Raw genomic sequence first — 19,473 nt, 5'->3', positions numbered from 1 at the left:
CCTCTTCGATTGATCCTGATATTGTAAATTTTGTATTCTTGAGCGTTTTGTGATGCACTCTTTTTAAGTAATGAATGAATCCTCATTACTTCCGAGAAAAAAAAAACCTAAAGGTTAGGGGAATCTAATTTTGGAGAGAACATGGAAAAAAAAAAAAACTCCATAGCAGAATTTGATAGAATCCGTGCGCAACGCAAGCATAGATCCCGGATAAGGAAACAAGCAAAATCCAGCGCAAGGACTCATGCTGAGGACTCCATGTAAAACTTCCAAGGATCAGAAGACACAGAAGACTTTCGCTTTGCATTTCTCATATATAACATATATATGTATATGTATAATTACCACCGCAACGCGGCGGGAAACCGATCTTTTTGGGGAAATCGCTCCCTCCAAAAGATCCCTCCCTTCATCCCTTCCCATCATCATCACTCTCCTCCTTAAAACCCTAACCCCCCCAACCAAACCCCTCTCTTCTTCTTCTTCCTCTTCTTCGCATCATCGTGGTCGGACCAGTGAGGAAGATAGATACTCCCCAAATCCCACAATGAAGCTTCATTGAAGAAGAATTGCGTGGATTCCTGCCCTCATCCTTCACTGTTTCATGGCTTTCCCCGCGAAAACCCTGCCAGAGTCTGCCGCTGCTGCTCCATCCGGTGAAGAAGAAGAAGTAGACGACACCAACGTCGACGTCCTCACCTCCGGCTCCATCCGCTACCTCTCCCTCGACGACGTCTACTCCGCCACCTCCCCCGCCAGCGGCTCCTCCGCCCTCATGTCCAAGAAGGTCAAGGCCCGGAAGCTTGAGAGCTGCCCTGACGATCCCAGGAGCTGCAGGAGCGGTTGCATTGCCGAGGAGAGGAGCCAGAGCCAGAGCCAGAGGAGGAGGGCTAGGGATAATTCTCCCCTGCTCCACGTCTACTCTCGGCGGAGTAAGAGGCCGCGCCCCGATGATGCGATGCAGAGTCAGTCCTTCTATGATTTGCTGGTTTCTCGCGCGGAATTGGCTGCCGCTAGGCCTGTAAAGGCTGAACATTGCGAGGATGACTGCGAGAGAGATGGGGGTCGCATTTCTGGGGGCTCCGACACTGGGGAGTTGGTGAAGAAGAAGAAGAAGAGGAAGTCTTTTAGTGGAGAGCTCTTGAAATTGGGGGTCGATTCAAGCGTCTTGCTCTGTCTTGATGGGCCGAGGTTGAGAGAGAACCGGAATCATAATTTGAGTAACTCTGGGAATCACAAACCCGTAAAGAGGAAGAATTCTGCAGATATGCAGAACGTTGATGAAGGCATACGGAACAAGAAGAGATGGGTCAGGTTAGTGAAGTTATTCTGTGCTGCTTAGAAGGGTAGATAGTAAGCTAATATAGTGTTGCTGGGAACAAATTACAATGAGTGATCATGGACTTCTCCAAAGACCATTCTTTGGGTCAGAAATACTGACATACTGCATTTTTCAGATAACTGCCGGGTTTTCTGAAGTGCCTTGTCACACCTTTCTGGCTGATGTTTCTTGTTTTGCGAACCAGGACAGGCCCAATTATCTCACTTGTGTGCCTATGTTTGAAATTTGTTCTGACAAGTTGAATTATGGCTTGGATAGGTTGAGTTTCGAGGATGTGGATGCAAAAGTCTTCGTTGGTTTGCAGTGTAAAGTATGAAGCCTCTCCAGACTTTAGAGCATTATGTTTTTGAGCTATTCTAGGACCATTGGTCTCATTTGTTGATGGCTTTTTGAATTGGAACCGTGTTCTGCAGGTATTTTGGCCATTAGATGCTGATTGGTACACTGGCCGCATTGTGGGGTACGATCTCGAGACTAACAAGCATCATGTATGGCTTTTGCTTTTGCTACTTATTCATCTTGATTTTGTTTAAGTTTTGAAGTATGTAATGGGTGTGCATACTACTGTGACTTTATTGACAGCATAGAACATGATGTAGGTTGAATATGAGGATGGAGATAAAGAAGATCTAACTCTTTCCTGCGAGAAGATCAAGTTTTTTATATCTCCCGAAGAAATGCAGCATCTGAACCTGAAATATGGCACTAAAAATGCAGATACAGATTCTCTTAGTTACGATGAAATGGTTGTGCTGGCTGCTGGTTGGGATGACTCCCAAGAGCTTGATCCCGGGGATATTGTGTGGGCTAAGCTCACTGGTTAGTACTCGCTCTTCCTTTTCGTAAACTTCTGTTTTAAAGCAACTAGAAATGCATGCCTAACAAGAAGCATTATTAGAATCCTCATTGCGTCTTCATTGCATTGAATTCTTACCCGTTGATGAGCATATCATTAATTTTGAGGGCATTCTATGGGATTGCTTTTCTTTGTGAGCATATTGGTTGATACTTTAGTTTTCTATTCGTCTTGGTGCTGGTTTATATTGCCTTGAAGAATGGCAATTATGTCATCAATGATTAGAACTCTGTTGCATGATACACACTTCACTCATGCCTGACTCATGAACTGGAAAGTGCTGCACATTTTGAGCATAAAGTCAGCATGGCATAAGGAACATTGTAATCACAGTGTGCTCTGGATCAGGATGTCTTTCTTATCAGTATATGTTTTCTCCTGATTGATATTACAAGGGACTGTTTGCAACTCTATGCAATGCTCCTTATTTTTACATCTTGAGAATGTTGGTACTAGAGTTTATATACTTGGTATCTATGGGGCTTCTGTTTTGTTGGAAGTCATTAAGAAGACTTAAACTGTCTTTGATGGTTTTGGCCTAGTTATTGCATTTATGGAACTTCTTCCAAAATTATGTCTTTGGATATTCAGGTTCTAGGTTTTTTTTTTTTTTTTTTTGACTAGATTTCTCTGCAGCTTAGTGGTTTGTGGCTTTGTTCATGAAAGACCTCTGACATTAGCAGCCTGTGTTAAAAGGAAAAAGATGCTGTCTGTCAAATATATCCTGGACATTGGTATGCAATTTGATTGTCATTTTGTCACTGGGTTATTGAGGAAACTAATGATACATAGTGACATAAATTCTTGTATCTTTTACTTTTCTCAAGTCACTCTTAGATTTTTGATTTTACAATTGTTTGTCTGTTTGAAAATTGAGTATTCAGATCACTGCAGTTATGTCATAACTGGTAGGCTTTTATTTTGTTATTGTGAAGATTAGCACTATTCGATTTCTGCCACTTATTTGCTGGTGTGCTCTGAAGCAATATTTGATTACTTGATTGAATATATTTGATTGCTTATTCCAACATTTCTTGTTGTCCTGCAGGTCATGCAATGTGGCCTGGGATCATTGTGGATGACTCCCACATGATAAATCGTGGTGTTTCAAATAAAATTTCTACAGGAAGATCAGTTTCCGTGCAATTTTTTGGCACTCATGATTTTGCAAGGTGTGAGGATATTTGAAATTGAGGAATGCTTGATGTTTTTGTTTTATTCTGCAATGTTGCGTTGATCATATCACAGGTTTGTTTATCTTCTGACTTATTCTCATCTTGCTTTCTTTCAGGATAAAGACGAAGCAGGTTATCTCATTTTTAAGTGGACTTACTAATGGTTTCCACTTAAAATGCAAAAAGCCTCTTTTCATCCGAGGCCTTGAAGAAGCCAAAATGTAGGTTACTGCCTGGAAAGAATTTTGCATGAGAACTGGATAATATCCTTTTCATTGTGATGGAGCTCTTTTTTCTAGTTTTTGCACGTATGTAGAATTTTCTACTTTCAACCTATCATTACTTTCAACCTATCATTACATCAGAATACTTGTTGACGCCTAACTGGTCCTTCGCATAAGTTGACTGTAAATTTTACATGGAAGCACCACTTTGCTTGGAAAAGTATGCAGCATTCCCATGAGCCACTGCTTGTGCTTGGGACCTTAGTTCATGTGCTTGGGTTTTTTTTTTTTTTTTTGGAATTAGATGTATACATCTTTTCTGATATCAAGGTGTCTAAAGCTTTATCACTCTGTAATTTGTGAAGATTGTGCAGTCTTCTTGTTTTCATGCGTTGAGCAATTCTTGCACTAAAGACCTTCCAAATGTTTTTGTTGCACATAACTTCTCTGTGCTATTGTTATGTATTTCTGGAGCATGAGTTAAATTTGGAAATCAGTGTGGATATGTTATATATATATATTTTGTATCAGTCAGTGGCAAGAGTCAGCTTGATGTTTCCTCACTCAAGGCTCTATCTAAGCTGCTCTGCTTTTGAGCAGATATCTTAGTGAACAAAGACTTCCAAGAAGAATGCTTAGGCTGCAAAATGTTCCTAATAGTGATAATGGTGGGAGTTTAAGTGATGGAGAGGGAGAGTGTGGAGAATCAGCTGGAGATCTCATGAAGGGTGAACAAAGTGAGAGACTGCTAGGAGGCCTTGAAGCTCCTCCATATGTCATCGGGGATCTGCATATAATGAGCCTTGGTAATTTTCACAGGTGTACTACTGCTTTATTAGGATGTAGGATTGTGGACTCTGTTGCTTCTCCTGCATGCATTTGCCGTTCGAAAAAACAGTGACTTAAAAGATGCCACTATGAAAAGAGAAACTATGTTTGCAGTAATATATATTATCTTTTGCTTCTTACTTAGGTGACCATTATACATTCATTTTGATTTTAATAAACTAAAATTTGAAGCTTTTATAAAAATTCTGAACCCATAATTTAATTTATGTGCTTTGAAAACTTTTGTGCAGGAAGGATCGTAAAGGATTCGCCATATTTTCAGGATGGAAAAGTCATCTGGCCAAAGGGATACACGGCAGTAAGGAAGTTTACTTCAATTACTGGTAGTGAGATGCTTTTGTGTTATTAAATGTCTTTTTTTCATATTGAAGTTTGCAATTCTATCTGGATTTATCCGTATTGCACTGTTTCTTGAATTTGATCGTTTGTATCTTCTTTCCATCCTCTTAGATCCAAGCAGTTGTGCCCCATATAAGATGGAAGTGTTGGCAGATGCAAAATCAAGGAACCGGCCTCTTTTCAGAGTCACTTCAGACAATGGGGAGCAGGTCTGTTTTGGTAGCCACAAATACTTCTTTGTCATTGATTGATTGATTTATTTTTTCCAATTCCAATCTAAAACGAAGGAAAATCTGTGTTATATTTCATTGCTGCGACTTTCCCTTGACCCCTTTCCTTATTGTGGTTGTGTTCTGCTCTGTACTTTTATCGAACATTTTGAGCACTTAAAAATTGCTTTGTGCTATGATTATACAGTCCTTTTAGGAGAATTTCTCTAAACTGATTGTTATTGGCCTTAATTATTATCCTGCTAAGAATGTATTTCCTGCTAGTATGAGAAATATAATAGGCATATAGAAAAGTCATTTATCAGATGGCAATGATACTAATTAGATGAAATTTGTTCTGGTCTTAAAATGCTGATCGAGCATTTTGTACAATGTTGACTGTTAAGTAGCTGAGGGCAACAAGTGAAGGTAGAAGTAGAATTGACTTTATTTGGGGAAAGGATAACATGAAGTGGAGATAAGATGACAGAAACTCTTCTTGATGTGATTTGAGGCTTTTAACAAGGACCTTGGATGTACGAGTGAATAGATGTTATTTTATGAAAGTATCTTTAGATTAAGGTAGATGCTTGCTGAAAGCTTATGATAATGGGGCGGATGATAGCTGTTGCTTGTAAAAGAAGCTCCTTGTTACTGCCAATACTAATGTTTGTAATTTATGCTAGCACCTTGTATGTTATTGTGCCTTTTGAATCAGCACCTTTGAAGCCATTCCTCCCTTGCGATGCTTGTTTCCTTAGTAAATTTTCTTTAGATTAATTGCTATTATCAGAAGAGACTATAACTATAATTTTTATGAAATCAAGTTAGTAACATCTATCTATTTTTAAAGATTTCTGGAAGCTATGTGATATAATGCAGCTTGATTCATAGTTAATAATTTATCACATAGAGTGTATACCAGATCTCTTTATTGGTTATTCATCATTGTCCCAGTTACCTAGAAAACTTGGAAGTTCTTATTCCCTCTTTGATGTTATGATCTATCTTCATTCTTAAAGCTTGGGAATCAATCCTTGGTCTGTAATTTTCCAGTTCGAAGGGTCTACACCATCAGCCTGCTGGGATAAAATCTACAGTAGATTAAAGACATGTACCAGTTTGGCCGACGGTACTGGTCCTGAATGCAGTACTGAAAGAATACTCAAAAGTAGTTCTGATATGTTTGGTTTCTCCAATCCAGAGGTCATTAAACTTATACAGGTACCTGGCCATGCCATTGCTGCGGATCGTACTTGGGTCCAGTTGATAGAATCCATAAGTTGGAACCGAACAATCAAAATTTTTTGATGTTAAAAATGTTTCCTGTTTAATTGATTGTTTCACTAAAAGTTAATCTATATACGTCTAACAGCATACAAAATTTTATTTATGTGTATATATATATAGGCTTTGTCAAAATCTGGACATCAGTCAAAATTCTCCAAATGCAAAGTTCACTCCAGACAGGATCTTCCAATTGGATATCGCCCTGTTCGTGTGGACTGGAAAGACCTCGATAAGTGTAGTGTCTGCCATATGGACGAGGTAAGGCCTTGCCTTTTACCACCCTATACTTGCCAGAAGCTCTTTCAAATGATGCCAGTACTATGCCTTGACTTCCTAAGGAAACAACTTTGTTTTGTTTAAAAGCTCTCTTTCATATAGTTATAGTTATCGAAATGCCAATTGTTGCAGTTGAATTAAGGCTCTGTTGCATGAAGTAGTCTCTGATCCTCATTCGAGCTGCCAATCTCCTTCTCACTCTCTCTAGTTCAGTCTTCCATCCAACATATGTGCGCGCGTGCACTCTCATTCACCCTATCTCACAGTCTCATTCCCTTGTCTCCATCCGTCAATCTGTCCATACATGTAGTGGTCTCTGCACTCTGTTAACCTGTAATTACTTTGCTAATGACAATTCTTTCATTTCAGGAATATTCAAATAATTTGTTCCTTCAGTGTGATAAATGCAGAATGATGGTGAGTGTCTTTTAAATTCTCCTAAATTTGTGAATTCTAATATTTTCAATTGCCTTTCGTCGGCTGCTAAGATGTTTTTTCTAGTCTTTTTAGTTTCCTATGAATGAATAACGTCCTTGAGTAAGCTGATCTGTTTCTGATACTTCTGACATTATATAATGATGTAACGGAGTTGCTATAGTTATCATCATTTTATGCAGTTGTTTCACAAAGGTGATGTTTTCCCAGGTTCATGCTAGATGCTATGGGGAACTACAGCCTGTCGGTGGCGTGCTATGGTTTTGCAACTTATGTCGTCCAGGGGCTCCTAGCCCTGCCCCAAGATGTTGCCTTTGCCCTGTTGTTGGTACTCGTCTGATCAGATTGTTCTATTTTATGGTTTCTTTATCCTTCCTGAACAATACAGTGTTTAATTGTACTAGTAGAAACTCTAGGAGGGTGCAAAACCTGAAGACCAAATGGAAAAAAAGATTTTTGTATTCAGTTTAGTACAGTTGCTATCTAAAGTTCATCAATTAAACTTCATACAGGTGGTGCAATGAAGCCAACAACTGATGGATGCTGGGCTCATTTGGCCTGTGCCATGTGGATTCCTGGTCTGTATTTGTGATATTGTAATACACTTATTGGCAGAAATTAGTTTGAATGTTGCTGATTTTGCTATCTTTCCAATGTTATAGAAACTTGCTTGTCTGACGTGAAGAGAATGGAGCCAATTGATGGAATCAGTGGAATCCATAAGGTATGCTTTTCAAAATTATGTTGCTGTGGCTTGAAGTCCCATTTCTTTAAGCACCTTGGTGGTTACATGTGAACTGTTGCATACGATATCCCAAGTAGATTCTAAGGATCATGCTCTTGCACAGGATCGATGGAAGCTGCTCTGTAGCATATGTGGTGTGTCATATGGTGCTTGTATACAAGTAAGTTTTTTACTTTACCAATTGAATTTAGTGTTCTAGATTTCAGAGAAGATTGATAAGAGATAAGGGCTTTGCCTTTTTCTTGATTATCTGCTATATGGCACCTTATCTAAATCACTGTGTAGTCATCACTATTAACAGGGAAAAAAAAAAAGGGATCCGTTTTTGGTTATCTATGTTTGACTATTTTTCAAGCATTAAGCTTTAGATGTAAATTTCTCTTGGAGCTTGGTACCCTGTTATTACATTTATTCGGTCTAGTTTGTTGAAATCTTTATCTCAAATTATTGCACCATCAAGTAACATGTTTGTATTTTTTATCCTGTTTCTTCTAGTGTTCAAACAATAACTGTCGTGTAGCATATCATCCCTTGTGTGCCCGAGCAGCTGGCCTTTGCGTTGAGGTATATTTTGTTCTTCATGTGTTTATACAGTTTGTCCAATTAAAGGCAAATTAAAGTATACTATAGGAAAGTATGTTATGTTATGTATAAACTATAAAACCCTGGCAAACATTGAAATTTTTTTGTGTTTATGGATTTTCATATAATTACGTTATATTGCTCATTTCTTCTCTTAAAAATGATTAAATAGCTTGAAGATGAGGACAGACTGCATCTTCTTTCTTATGATGACGATGAGGAGAATCAGTGCATTCGCCTTTTATCCTTCTGCAAGAGGCACAAGCAACCCTCTAATGAGCGATCACACTCTGAAGTTGCCCGTATTGGACAAGTAGTGAGTCGATGCTGTGATTACAACCCTCCTACTAATCCATCTGGTTGTGCTCGCACTGGTACGTGCAGAAGTTATCATTCCTATCATTCCTCTCTTGCTTGATTATTCTCAGGTCTAGATTTGCACACCTTTCATGGTATATATGCCTTCATGTAGTTCTCATTTAATAAATGGATTGAATATACGGAGGATTTATTTGGCAAAATAGCAGTCAGTGCTGTTCATATTCTCTGCCAAATGCTTGAATTTTTCCCTCATGTCTTTTACCATAAGGGAACCTGGCATGGTCTCTTTTTTTTTTATTTAGTATGACCATACTAAGGTCGCCCCATTTTCTTGCAGAACCTTACAACTATTTTGGAAGAAGAGGACGAAAAGAACCGGCTGCCTTGGCCGCTGCATCATTGAAGCGCCTGTTTGTAGAGAATCAGCCTTACCTTGTCAGTGGATACTGTCAACATGAATTGTTGGGCAAAACTATGACTTCCAATGAGGTTACTGTTTCAAAGTACTCTTTTAATCTCCAAAGACTTATGCCCCAGCAGCTTGATGCTTCTGATAGCATAAGTTCTATGGCCGAGAAGTACAGATTCATGAGAGAGACCTTCAGAAAGAGATTGGCATTTGGTAAGCATTCTCTTGTGCTCTTTACTTTGATGACATAATTTATATATTCATTTATTTTTTGGCAAGTATGCTCATTCATGGCGGTGATCTTTCTTGTTGCATCCAAAAGTATGTTCATGAAAATTTTATTGTGGCTGAACAAGTATATCTTATTATTCAAGGATTTTTTATCTGAACTCTGAGAAAGTTTTATTTATTCTATTCTAGTCTTATATTCAGATATCTTTCAGCTACTAGTGTTATCCCATCTCATGTTTCTCAAGCACGTGGTACATTATTTGACCTCTTTCTTTGGAAGTATCTTATTTATAAATTACTGAATGAGTTTTTATTTTTTATTTTTAGATATTTCAGTACTTCATTTCTTAAATAATAGTTTCACAAGTCTAGATATTTTTCCTCCTTTTTTCAGCTAATAGATTATGCCTCCATGCTACGTTCAGCATATGTAACTTAATGGGGTAAATAATTTTAAAAGTAAAATATAAAATGGGAAAAGCATATGTGCGGTTGTATTGGGATAAGAAAGAAAGGGATTAGGATATCTTGGAGAGGTTTGTTATTTGGTCAAATTAACAAAATCATGTTCATAATCTAATGTAGTTAATTGACAAAATTGATATTAATATGGGCAAAATAGAAACGGAAAGTGAGATGAAAGAGGCTTTTCGGGTCTTATAATAGTAGAGAAAAATGGGTCAAGCTCTTAATATTACTTGAGGTTTATTTTTTATGATTTCTCAATCTTTTTATGGAATTTTATTCCTGAATATGTTATAAGCTCCACTTGTTAGTATATGGTTGTGTCTCTCTTTGTAATCGTATTGATTGTTCTCTTGCTGTGTAGGGAAATCTGGCATACATGGCTTTGGTATCTTTGCAAAGCTACCACATCGAGCAGGGGACATGGTATGCTAAATTGTCTTTAGATTTATTATTCGGGTGGAATAACAATACCTACTAATTCAATCTAATTGCTCCACATGTAGGTCATTGAGTACACAGGTGAACTTGTTAGACCCTCTATAGCTGACAGGAGGGAGCACTTCATATACAATTCATTAGTGGTATGCACTTATTGGATGTCTCTGAGGTCTTTTATTTTTTATTGTTACTTAGATTTTCTTTTTCCATTTATCTTTTCCGTAAAAGAAACAGAATAAGATAATGAGCGTTTGATTGCACTCTAAAAGATGTAGTTTGTTCAACATTTTTGAATCCCTGTCTTTGTTTATTATCAAAATTAGGCTGGAAGGGATTTAAACACATTTTTTATGCAATATAAGCAGAGATATGGAGTGCTGAAAAGATTTCCTATTCACTGATCCAAAGGAGTGTCAAAGTAATTTGGCTGATCCTTATAAGTCGAAGAATGACTATTTTCTTTTAAGAATTCAAACTAATTTGCCTTCTCGTTTTTTTTCCTCTTTTTTTTTGTTTATTATTATAATCCTGACATGATTTGAAGCATTTAAGGTTGGTACCTGAGGGTATCTGTTCTTCTGATTTCTGCTCAGGGCGCTGGGACTTATATGTTTCGAATTGATGAAGAACGAGTTATTGATGCCACGAGAGCAGGCAGCATAGCTCATCTAATTAATCATTCATGCGAAGTGAGTAATTATTTTCTTCATTGGGATTTTTCAATTTCATTACATGGGAATTTTCTTACAAAGCTCTTGCATAACTTTCATTCAATTTAATATTGCTAATGCGACAATGTGAATTATCATGCATGTTAAATTATCCATGGAACACTTGATTATGAATTACTGTATTAACTTCATTAACAAAGTCTCCGAGCTCGTGAAAGCCCTGTCATTTTATTCTTTCATGTTCTGTTCAAGAGTGAAAATGCTTTGACCTTTTGCTGGTTAGCACATGCAACTATTTCTTCTCTATGCTGATGATCTTTCTTGAGTAAATCCGTGAGAGGCCCCTGTAACAATTTCCGATTCTCTTGTGGCATTTAGGCTTACTGACATTTAACGTTCTTGTTCAGTACAATCCTAAGCAAAAATGTTGGATCCATCTTTATTACGTTTCTGCTGTTGGAGTTGCCAACTAGTTTTGACTGTTTTGTGCCCTTTCAAAATTAGATTCTTTCAAAATATTAGAACTCTGAGAAACCATGAGCATATGATGGCCAATCGCATTTCGATGTCCTAGTCCTTGTCTACCATTGTTGAATTATCAAATGAATGGGGGAAACTTAGGTCAAACTGTGCCTGCGGTCTGTCAAATGACAATTCTTGAGTCAAAGTTCAGAAGGATTGATGGGAACTGTCTCGGCGGGTATACTTCTTGGTTGCCCTTATTGCTTTTTCTATTTACTCTTTGTTTGTGCAGCCAAATTGCTACTCGAGAGTCATTAGTGTTAACGGCGATGAGCATATAATTATCTTTGCCAAAAGGGACATCAAGAGATGGGAAGAGCTAACCTATGATTACAGGTTCTACTTCAGATGATGATACCCCCCCCCCCCCCCCCCCCCCCCCCCCCCCCCCCCCCCCCCCCCCCCAAAAAAAAAAAAAAAATTTTGAAGTCTTATCTATTATTGATCACTGTTTTATTTGTTGATATCAATGGCCCACGTCTCAGGTTTTTCTCTATCGATGAACGACTGGCATGTTACTGTGGCTTCTCGGGATGCAGGGGTGTAGTTAATGACACTGAATCAGAGGAGCAATCCGCTAAGCTCCGTGTGCCTCGTAGTGAGTTGACCGACTGGAATGGGGAATGAATTAGGTAAGTTGGTTTAAAACTGTGGCATGTGTTTTCGTGATTATTCAACTAAAGATATGCTATTACTTGAAACATCCCTTCATCAAATAAATGGCCCTTGCCCAATCAGAAATGCTTACCTTAACTCTTGGCAAATTTTGGCCAAAAAAACTCTGCAATTCAATTGGATTAGATGACATTTACAGCACCAAAACTAGCTACAACTTAAAGGAATTTAATTAATCTCTATAGGTGTTTCTTTTTGCATGTCTGTTGTTCCTTTGGTGTGATAACTTGATGCGGAATCCATTAGAGGCAAGTTCAGAGCTCTTTTAATATGTTAACATGTTGCATCCCATCCTTACCTCATCGAAAAGAATCCCAGTGTGGTTTTCCTTTCTTATGTTTGTTAGCGTCCTTGGTTACCTTGCAAGTTATGTAACAATCTAGATTTCAAATCAAGGATCAAACTCATACTCGACTCGATCAATTACCAAATTTATTCACACTTTGCACTTTAACTGCAAAGTTACAATAACATGTGCAGGGAAAGTGCAAAGTGAAAATAACTTTTGTTAATCGATCAAGTAAGTTGATTATGAGTTTGATCCTTGATTTGAGACCAAAGATTGTTATCTAACTTGCAAGGTAACAGTACAGACTTGCATGTGGACATCCTCCTTGACGGACCTCTGTTCTGTTTAGAAGCCCCCACTTAGGTGAATGCCTTGTACCCTAAGGGAAGGCCCTAGTGCATTATATGTTAATTTAAAGTTTGTACTATATGGATAAAATGTGTAAGTCGTTGCTGTCAAAACGATGAAAGTTTTTGAGCAAAATGCCAAGCCTAAAGAAAAGCTTGTCGCTTAAATGGATATCTAACTTGTGGACTGTGGGGACTATCTGTTTTTCTCATTTTTTAACCTAAGCTTCTATCAGAACGTACTGAAATTGTTAAGTCACCTCATCTTCTTTGTGTTTCCCACATCACTGTACCTGAAATTCTGGTGCCACTAAGGGCAGAATAACCTGAAGAATTCTGTCTCTTAATGTCAAATGAAATTGCTTAGGGTCTGGAGATGGAATCAGTAAGCCATTTTGAGCATGGCTAGTATTTTTGGTATAAAAGTAGTTAGTGCTGCATTGATTTTGGGCAAATTGATATAGTAATTTGCTGTTAATATGTTGATCTTTGTGGGACATCAGCAGCGAACCTTGTCATTTGCATGTGAAAGGAAGAGTGTCATTCTCTTTCTGAATATGTTTTTAAAATTTGAAGCCACATGCGTGCACAATTATTGTAGTTCTGAAATTGCTTGTTGCAGATTTTTAGGTTTCTTAAAGACATATGCTGAATATGTTGAAGTGTGCACAATTCCTGCTCGACTTCATAGAGAAATTGACAAGAGATTAATCTGTTCAAAGTTTGTGTATTTGGTAATATTTGCTTTTAATTGTCTTTTAAATCATGAAAGCATTATTCTTCATGAAAATGGGATTCTGAACTGGCAACTCAATGCTATGTTTCTAGCTTTACCAGGTCCATTTGGCCTATTTTCTCAAACAAATATGGAGATATAGATGCCGCAAGTCGGCATTACGGTAGGTCTTTCCATAGTTTGAGTTGCAAACTCATCCTGCTCATCCAATTCTTTTCTGAAGCCGCTACTTTTCCCTGTAATTAAATTTTTGAAAAGATGTAGGTGCAATCTGCACGGTAGCCTCTTGCTTCCCTCATCATGGTCCATTACACTGTAAAAGTGATCAACTCGACGAGCTGTTCCACTTTGTTCGTCAATAGTCCTAATTCTTTTCTCAGTAAATTTGGTATCTCCATTACTGGTCAACTCCGATTTTTGTTCTTTCTTTTATCCTTGCCGAAGGGTACTTGGTGTGCTGATCAGTATCTCCTTTTTCCCTCTCTGCAGAAGTTCCTCCACTGTCAAACTTCTGGCACCTAAGATCTTCTGCGGAGACAGATCACTGCACTCCTACAGTTCCCTCATTTTTTGCCTTTGTTCTGATCTGTTCTCTCCGGTGATCAGCTACTCTAGCATGTCCCTACCATTGCAAGGTGCAATCCTCCAGCGGTTCAGCTTCTTTCTCTTTGCATGCGCGATCTCTTCCGGTCAAGCAGAATTATTTGGATTCTTACTCCGTCGATTAACTGAAAAAACTCCTTAAACCACAAAACTGGGACTGTAAGAGGTTTGTCATATAATAATTCATGATCTCAGATGTAACTTGCTGCTACTTACATACGTAGACCACATTTTGATTGTTTGTAGATTCCCCCCCAGCAAAGAAATGTATATACGATGTATCTACTAATTGAAGAGTAAAAATTCTGGTCAGTGTTCGAGCTTTTTTCTGTGTCAAAAATACACTGGAGTATACTTGATACAGATATCGGAGGGGTTTATTTTTTGAACAAGTAGAAGTTCTTGCAATACTTGGGTTGTTTTATTACTGAGGTTAGTATTAGGTTGGTGCGTTGGGTTGCATTCATGATTTTGTTCAGTTTCTGATGCTTTGACAGAAAAGTTGCAATGGCTTAGACAATTGTTTGGATGATCAAAATGCCAAGAGGAATGCGTAGCGCAGATGAGCCTAAGCTATCACTTGTTTTCAGATGAAGCCATTTCTTCTGAGATACTCCGTTGGCCTCAGTGGAAGCTTGCGAGTTCTACGATGTTTAGGTCACAGAGAGTTGATGATCAATGGCATTTTGTGTTTTGAATTCCAAACCCCTCAAGGTCCTTATATTTGATCTCTCTCATAAGAACATCGGGAATCAAATGAAGCGGTACATTTAAGTCTTGTCAAATTTTGATTCACTTCTTTCACGAAAGTAGCGTCGGATACCTTTGGAAAGTAGCAATAAATATGTTCGATCAATTAGAAGATGAGGATGATGAAGAAGACAATTAGGCTTCTGCTTGTGAATAAACGATGCTTTTCGTCTTAATTTGGAGTTTGGTCGAGAATGGGATTGTGTTCAACCTCCCCCTATTTGTCCATCTCCATGCAGTTGTTTTCTCTCGCTGATCGCACAGTTAAAGTCTCTCTTTACGTACTCACCAAAAAAAATAAAAAAAATCTCCGTCCATTCCATTCCATTCATGGGTGATTTGATTTACATTAAAATTGAATTGAAATTGCAATAGATGCAGTTGATTAACAAAACTGAGAAATAGGATTTCAGTTATTAAAAGTTCACTTAATTTAATGTGAAATTTAACAAATTAGAAAATACGCGATCTCTTCTGTTTCTAATACATGGAGTATTTCTGATATGCGTGTCAAATGAAATTCACCTAAGAAAATGAGCGTACTTATTGTATATAATGCTCAAGCAATTTAATTTGACTTCATTCAATTAGAGGTCTAAATAAACTATAATATATAAAAGTCTTGGCACAAAACTGGTTGCGCTATATAAGGCAAATCGTAAACCCCCAACTCCACGTTAATGGACCTTTCATTTTCAGTTAAATGAATTTTACTATATATATATATATATATTTTTTTTTTTTCTACAATATATTTTATTTTGTATTTTATTCAACGAATTTGTGTATAATTTTCTATATTATTTGTATCTATTCATAATGTTTTCTTAAAAAATCAAAGGTTCTTTTGATAATTTACAGAGATTCCTCGAGATACGAGAGACATTTTTAGGTTCATTGTGCTACATATCTTATATAAATAGATGACTTGAAAATTTATTCTATGCATGATTCTCTTTCGTTTTAGTTTTCTTACTCCTTTAAATTGTAGACGATATCACTCTGTACATATTACAAGTTGAATTTCTCTTTATATACACATGTATATTATTCGCATTTTTATCAACTCAGAGTAAATATTTGTTTATTGTCATAATTTACATTTTGTTAATCTCATTCATAATATATATTGATATATATTAGCCGTACATATATTTTTTCTATTTATATTTCTTTGTGGCATATGATTGATCATTTACATTTAGTTATACAAATCTATACGCAATATTAAAAGTTGGGACGACGCACCTAACAATGGGATGTAAGACGGAGGTGGTTTCTCCTTGCGTGACTTCTCGGGTGCTTGCCAATAGCAATTGGTCAAGCGGCAGGGTGTAGTGATACTCATAGAAGATGAAAAGACTATATTATAATGAATGTATTAAATTGACATCCTGAGCTCTGTAAAATAAATTAATATATATGTTTGGCAGATTAAAATTCATCTCATTCAGGTGTTCCTTTGGTTCTCACAGTAGCTGGACGTCAAAGTGAACTAAATGTCCTGAAGATACAAAATCTTTCATATCCACATATATATAAATATATAATTATAACAATCAGATCAACTGCTACACATGACGCAAGTAATCTGTAATTAAATAACTTCTAGAGTTCTCACCACCATAACAAAAGTGGCGTCCTATTATTGTGCAACATCACTCCCAACTCCGAATTACAAAGATTTCTTCGGTTATAAAAGTCATATATATATATATGTATTGTTATGAAAAGAATAATTTCACCTTAGAATGAACCAAAAAAAACAATGTTCTACCCAATGAACTACGGGAAACTCACTTTTCCTCTGTAAATGCATTAATTTCAAGGAAAAATAAAGAAATTTGAACAAAATATAATGAGTAAGAAATAAAATTAATCAAATATACGGATTCAAAGGAAAAATATTAAAAACTAATTTTTGTGGACCAATCTTAGTCACGGACGAAATTTTATCTTACTTATATGTCCGATCCAGTAGTCATCACCGATTTATTAATATACCTATCAAATCTAGCTAACCCGTGCATAGCACGGTTACTGTGTCTAGTATTAATAAAATACTACCGCGCAATGCACGGACATAAACTAGTTTTAGTTTTTATTCAATAAATTAGTGAGGTCCAATGTGGTGACTCTAAATGTCCTCAACCCATGACTTTTGATGATCAATGATGCTTTATTTTCAAACTTTCAATTAGTAGGAGTCTTCAATAATCTAGAAGAGATGAATTTAAGATATCAAAGATTTCTCTTGGAATGAGCATTATTTCATAAATATAATTTAAGAACGAATTCATAACTGCTTAAAAAATTGTGAAATTGTCATTAACTTTTTTCAAGGGTAGCAGAACTTCCTCCACACACACACACACACACACACACACACATAGACTCGCAACAAAGAGAGGACTCCACCAATGTCTCGGTCTTGATGTCTAGTATAGGTTTGTAAATTTAATTGATTCCAATTGGTCTAAAATTGATTAATTAGCTCTCGGGTCTTTATGATCTAGAGGTTCTAAGGGTTAATTGGGTTAAAATTTGCTTGAAATTGGATGAAATGGCTAGGATAACTCTCGGTCACTTCGAGGATTTGGGTTGGAAATTGATTAATTGAGCCTCACTTGGCCTACGAATAGAATGCAAATCTGTGAAGTATATTTGGTTTCGGCCACTTGGAATTGGGGCTTAAAATGGATTAATTGCGTTCAACTTGATTGAAAAATTGAAGTGGCCGACTGTGTGGTATGTGTGTGTCTCGGCCGAAATTGAATCTCCATGGTCTAAGTGTCTATCATGTGTTCGATTGGCTAATTGGAGTCTAATTCGGTTAGTCATGTACCCTCAGCTCTAAATCATGGGAATTGGGGTTAAGTACACACTTAGAATAAGAGTCTTAGGCTTAACTTGAATAGCTCAACGTGATCTCGAGGGATTAGGACTCTTAGAGTCAGGTATTAAAGTGGTTAAGTCCTCACTTGGTTAACAAATTGATATTGTCAAGTTAAGAGTTAGATTTGAATGAAAATTGATTAATTGGGATTAAAATTAGTTAATTACTTAAACTCGACATTTACTATATAAAAACTCACTTCAAGTGTTCTAGTATCTAAATTGAAGGCAATTTAGCCTTGAGGGCACTAGGACCATTTTTAGATTTTTTGGGAAATTGAACGGCTAAACATGTAAACTTGGACTTAATAAAATTGGAATAAATTGAAAAGATAAAATTTTGTAAATAAAATTAGTAAACTTAGGAAAAATGACTTTTTAGACTTTTTCTAGTTAGGGGCCTTAAGCCCAATATCGATTTTTTGGGGGTTTAGGCCCACCCGTAGGACCCTTTGGTCCATGAAGGTAGATTGGGCCCATCGAGGCCCATAATGGCCTAATTGTGATGAATGAATGGAATGTGAATGGAAAAGAATGTATGGATGGATGTATGTACTCATGTATGAGTGGAATGAAGGTATGTATCATGTAATAGATGCATGTGTACACGTGTGGTGTGCGTATTGTAATTGTAAGCGTAATCTATACTTATGTGCGTGTATATATATATATATATATATACATATCACGAATAAGCCCTAGACTTCTAGGATTAAACGATTGGACTATAATTAAAACAAGTGCTAGGTAGTTATAACCCAGGAGAGCACCATTCGGGCAATGCCCTTGTTCGCAGGCATTGGTGTTGTAATAGAAACCTCGAATCTAGATATTTGTTTCAAGACTGAGTCAATAAATAAGTCCCTAAGTGGTTAGTATCTTGACTTAAATTAGAGACTTAGGTGGCTTATCGGCCTATTTAAACGGTGTGGAGTCGATCAAGTCCCAAGCCTCGGACTAATCTTACTTTCTCAAGTCCTAGAGCGCCTAAAAATGCCTATCGACAGAAGGGAAGTCCTCTTTCAACACCTATCCTCATTCAAGGTAACAATGCCCTTTCTGTAATTGCGCATTCTCCAGGATGTAATTTGAATTAGCGGACTATTTGGTACAAGGTTCTATGGCCCAGGCGTCGTATATGTCTTCTGCCATATTATCCGGCTTAGTTGTTGTTGTTGCTGCTTGAGCACTTGGTTGAAAAATTACCTCAATAGCACTTGTCCTTGAAGAATACCATTCTCCCATTGGTGCGTTAGAGACGATTCTCTCTATCTTCGGCTTCCTCTTCTTTTGCAGCTTCTTTTTCCATCCGCCTAGGTGCTTTTCCTTTTTCTTTCGACGAAAGCGGTTGACGTTCTAGGGTTCCCCGAGTTTTGCAGCGCTTGCTTTACTTCCCGCTGTATTTCGTATTTATGCTTCTTTATAATCCTCGAATAGTAACTCGCGGACTATTATAAATGCCTTCTTTTTATCTAAGTAGAGTCCGGCCTACTGGAACTTCTATGATAGAGGGTACCTTGAAAGCCGTATGGAGCCCTTTCGCATTGTCGGCATATGCCCTATTCCAACTCCACTTTTTATCCGTTTGCGAAGAAAGCCCAATGGAGCATGGCTTCCGTATCCATAGGTGTCCTATACCTTTAGGCATGGGACGCCAGCCAAACACAAACCCGCCCCTACGAAACCTTCTCATGCCTTGGAATAACTTTGATGAATTACACATTTATGAGTCGCGTTTACCCGATATTATGATCATCCGCTATTATAAGATAAGATGGCGGCCGCCATAAAGTATG

At 37.4% G+C, this 19,473-nt stretch overlaps 1 protein-coding gene across 8 annotated transcripts; it reads left to right on the top strand.

Annotated features, from left to right (window-relative positions):
- Window positions 1-214: 214 nt before the first annotated feature.
- LOC116194408 (histone-lysine N-methyltransferase ATX2-like) lies at window positions 215-14,424 on the top strand. 8 transcript variants are annotated; one of them, XR_004154430.1, is made up of 28 exons: window positions 215-1,314; window positions 1,601-1,652; window positions 1,756-1,830; window positions 1,942-2,161; window positions 3,247-3,370; window positions 3,490-3,594; window positions 4,198-4,403; window positions 4,677-4,769; window positions 4,897-4,994; window positions 6,051-6,218; window positions 6,405-6,542; window positions 6,930-6,977; window positions 7,206-7,323; window positions 7,508-7,573; window positions 7,658-7,719; window positions 7,844-7,900; window positions 8,236-8,304; window positions 8,495-8,696; window positions 8,981-9,265; window positions 10,113-10,174; window positions 10,255-10,332; window positions 10,783-10,878; window positions 11,615-11,718; window positions 11,868-12,014; window positions 13,316-13,427; window positions 13,522-13,592; window positions 13,694-13,817; window positions 13,919-14,424. XR_004154430.1 is itself a non-coding variant. In XM_031523219.1 (25 exons), the coding sequence occupies exons 1-24, from the start codon at window positions 605-607 to the stop codon at window positions 12,007-12,009; spliced, it is 3,378 nt and encodes a 1,125-aa protein (XP_031379079.1). In that variant the 5' UTR covers window positions 216-604; the 3' UTR covers window positions 12,010-12,014; window positions 13,919-14,424. The 8 variants fall into 8 exon arrangements, 1 of the variants encoding a protein (XP_031379079.1); XR_004154429.1 differs by having other exon boundaries at window positions 13,688-13,817; XR_004154432.1 differs by lacking the exon at window positions 13,316-13,427.
- The last annotated feature ends 5,049 nt before the right edge of the window (window positions 14,425-19,473 follow it).

This window comes from Punica granatum, chromosome 2 (genome assembly GCF_007655135.1).
Source record: "Punica granatum isolate Tunisia-2019 chromosome 2, ASM765513v2, whole genome shotgun sequence".
NCBI lineage: Eukaryota > Viridiplantae > Streptophyta > Magnoliopsida > Myrtales > Lythraceae > Punica > Punica granatum.
This window is presented reverse-complemented; position numbering and strand designations above follow the sequence as displayed.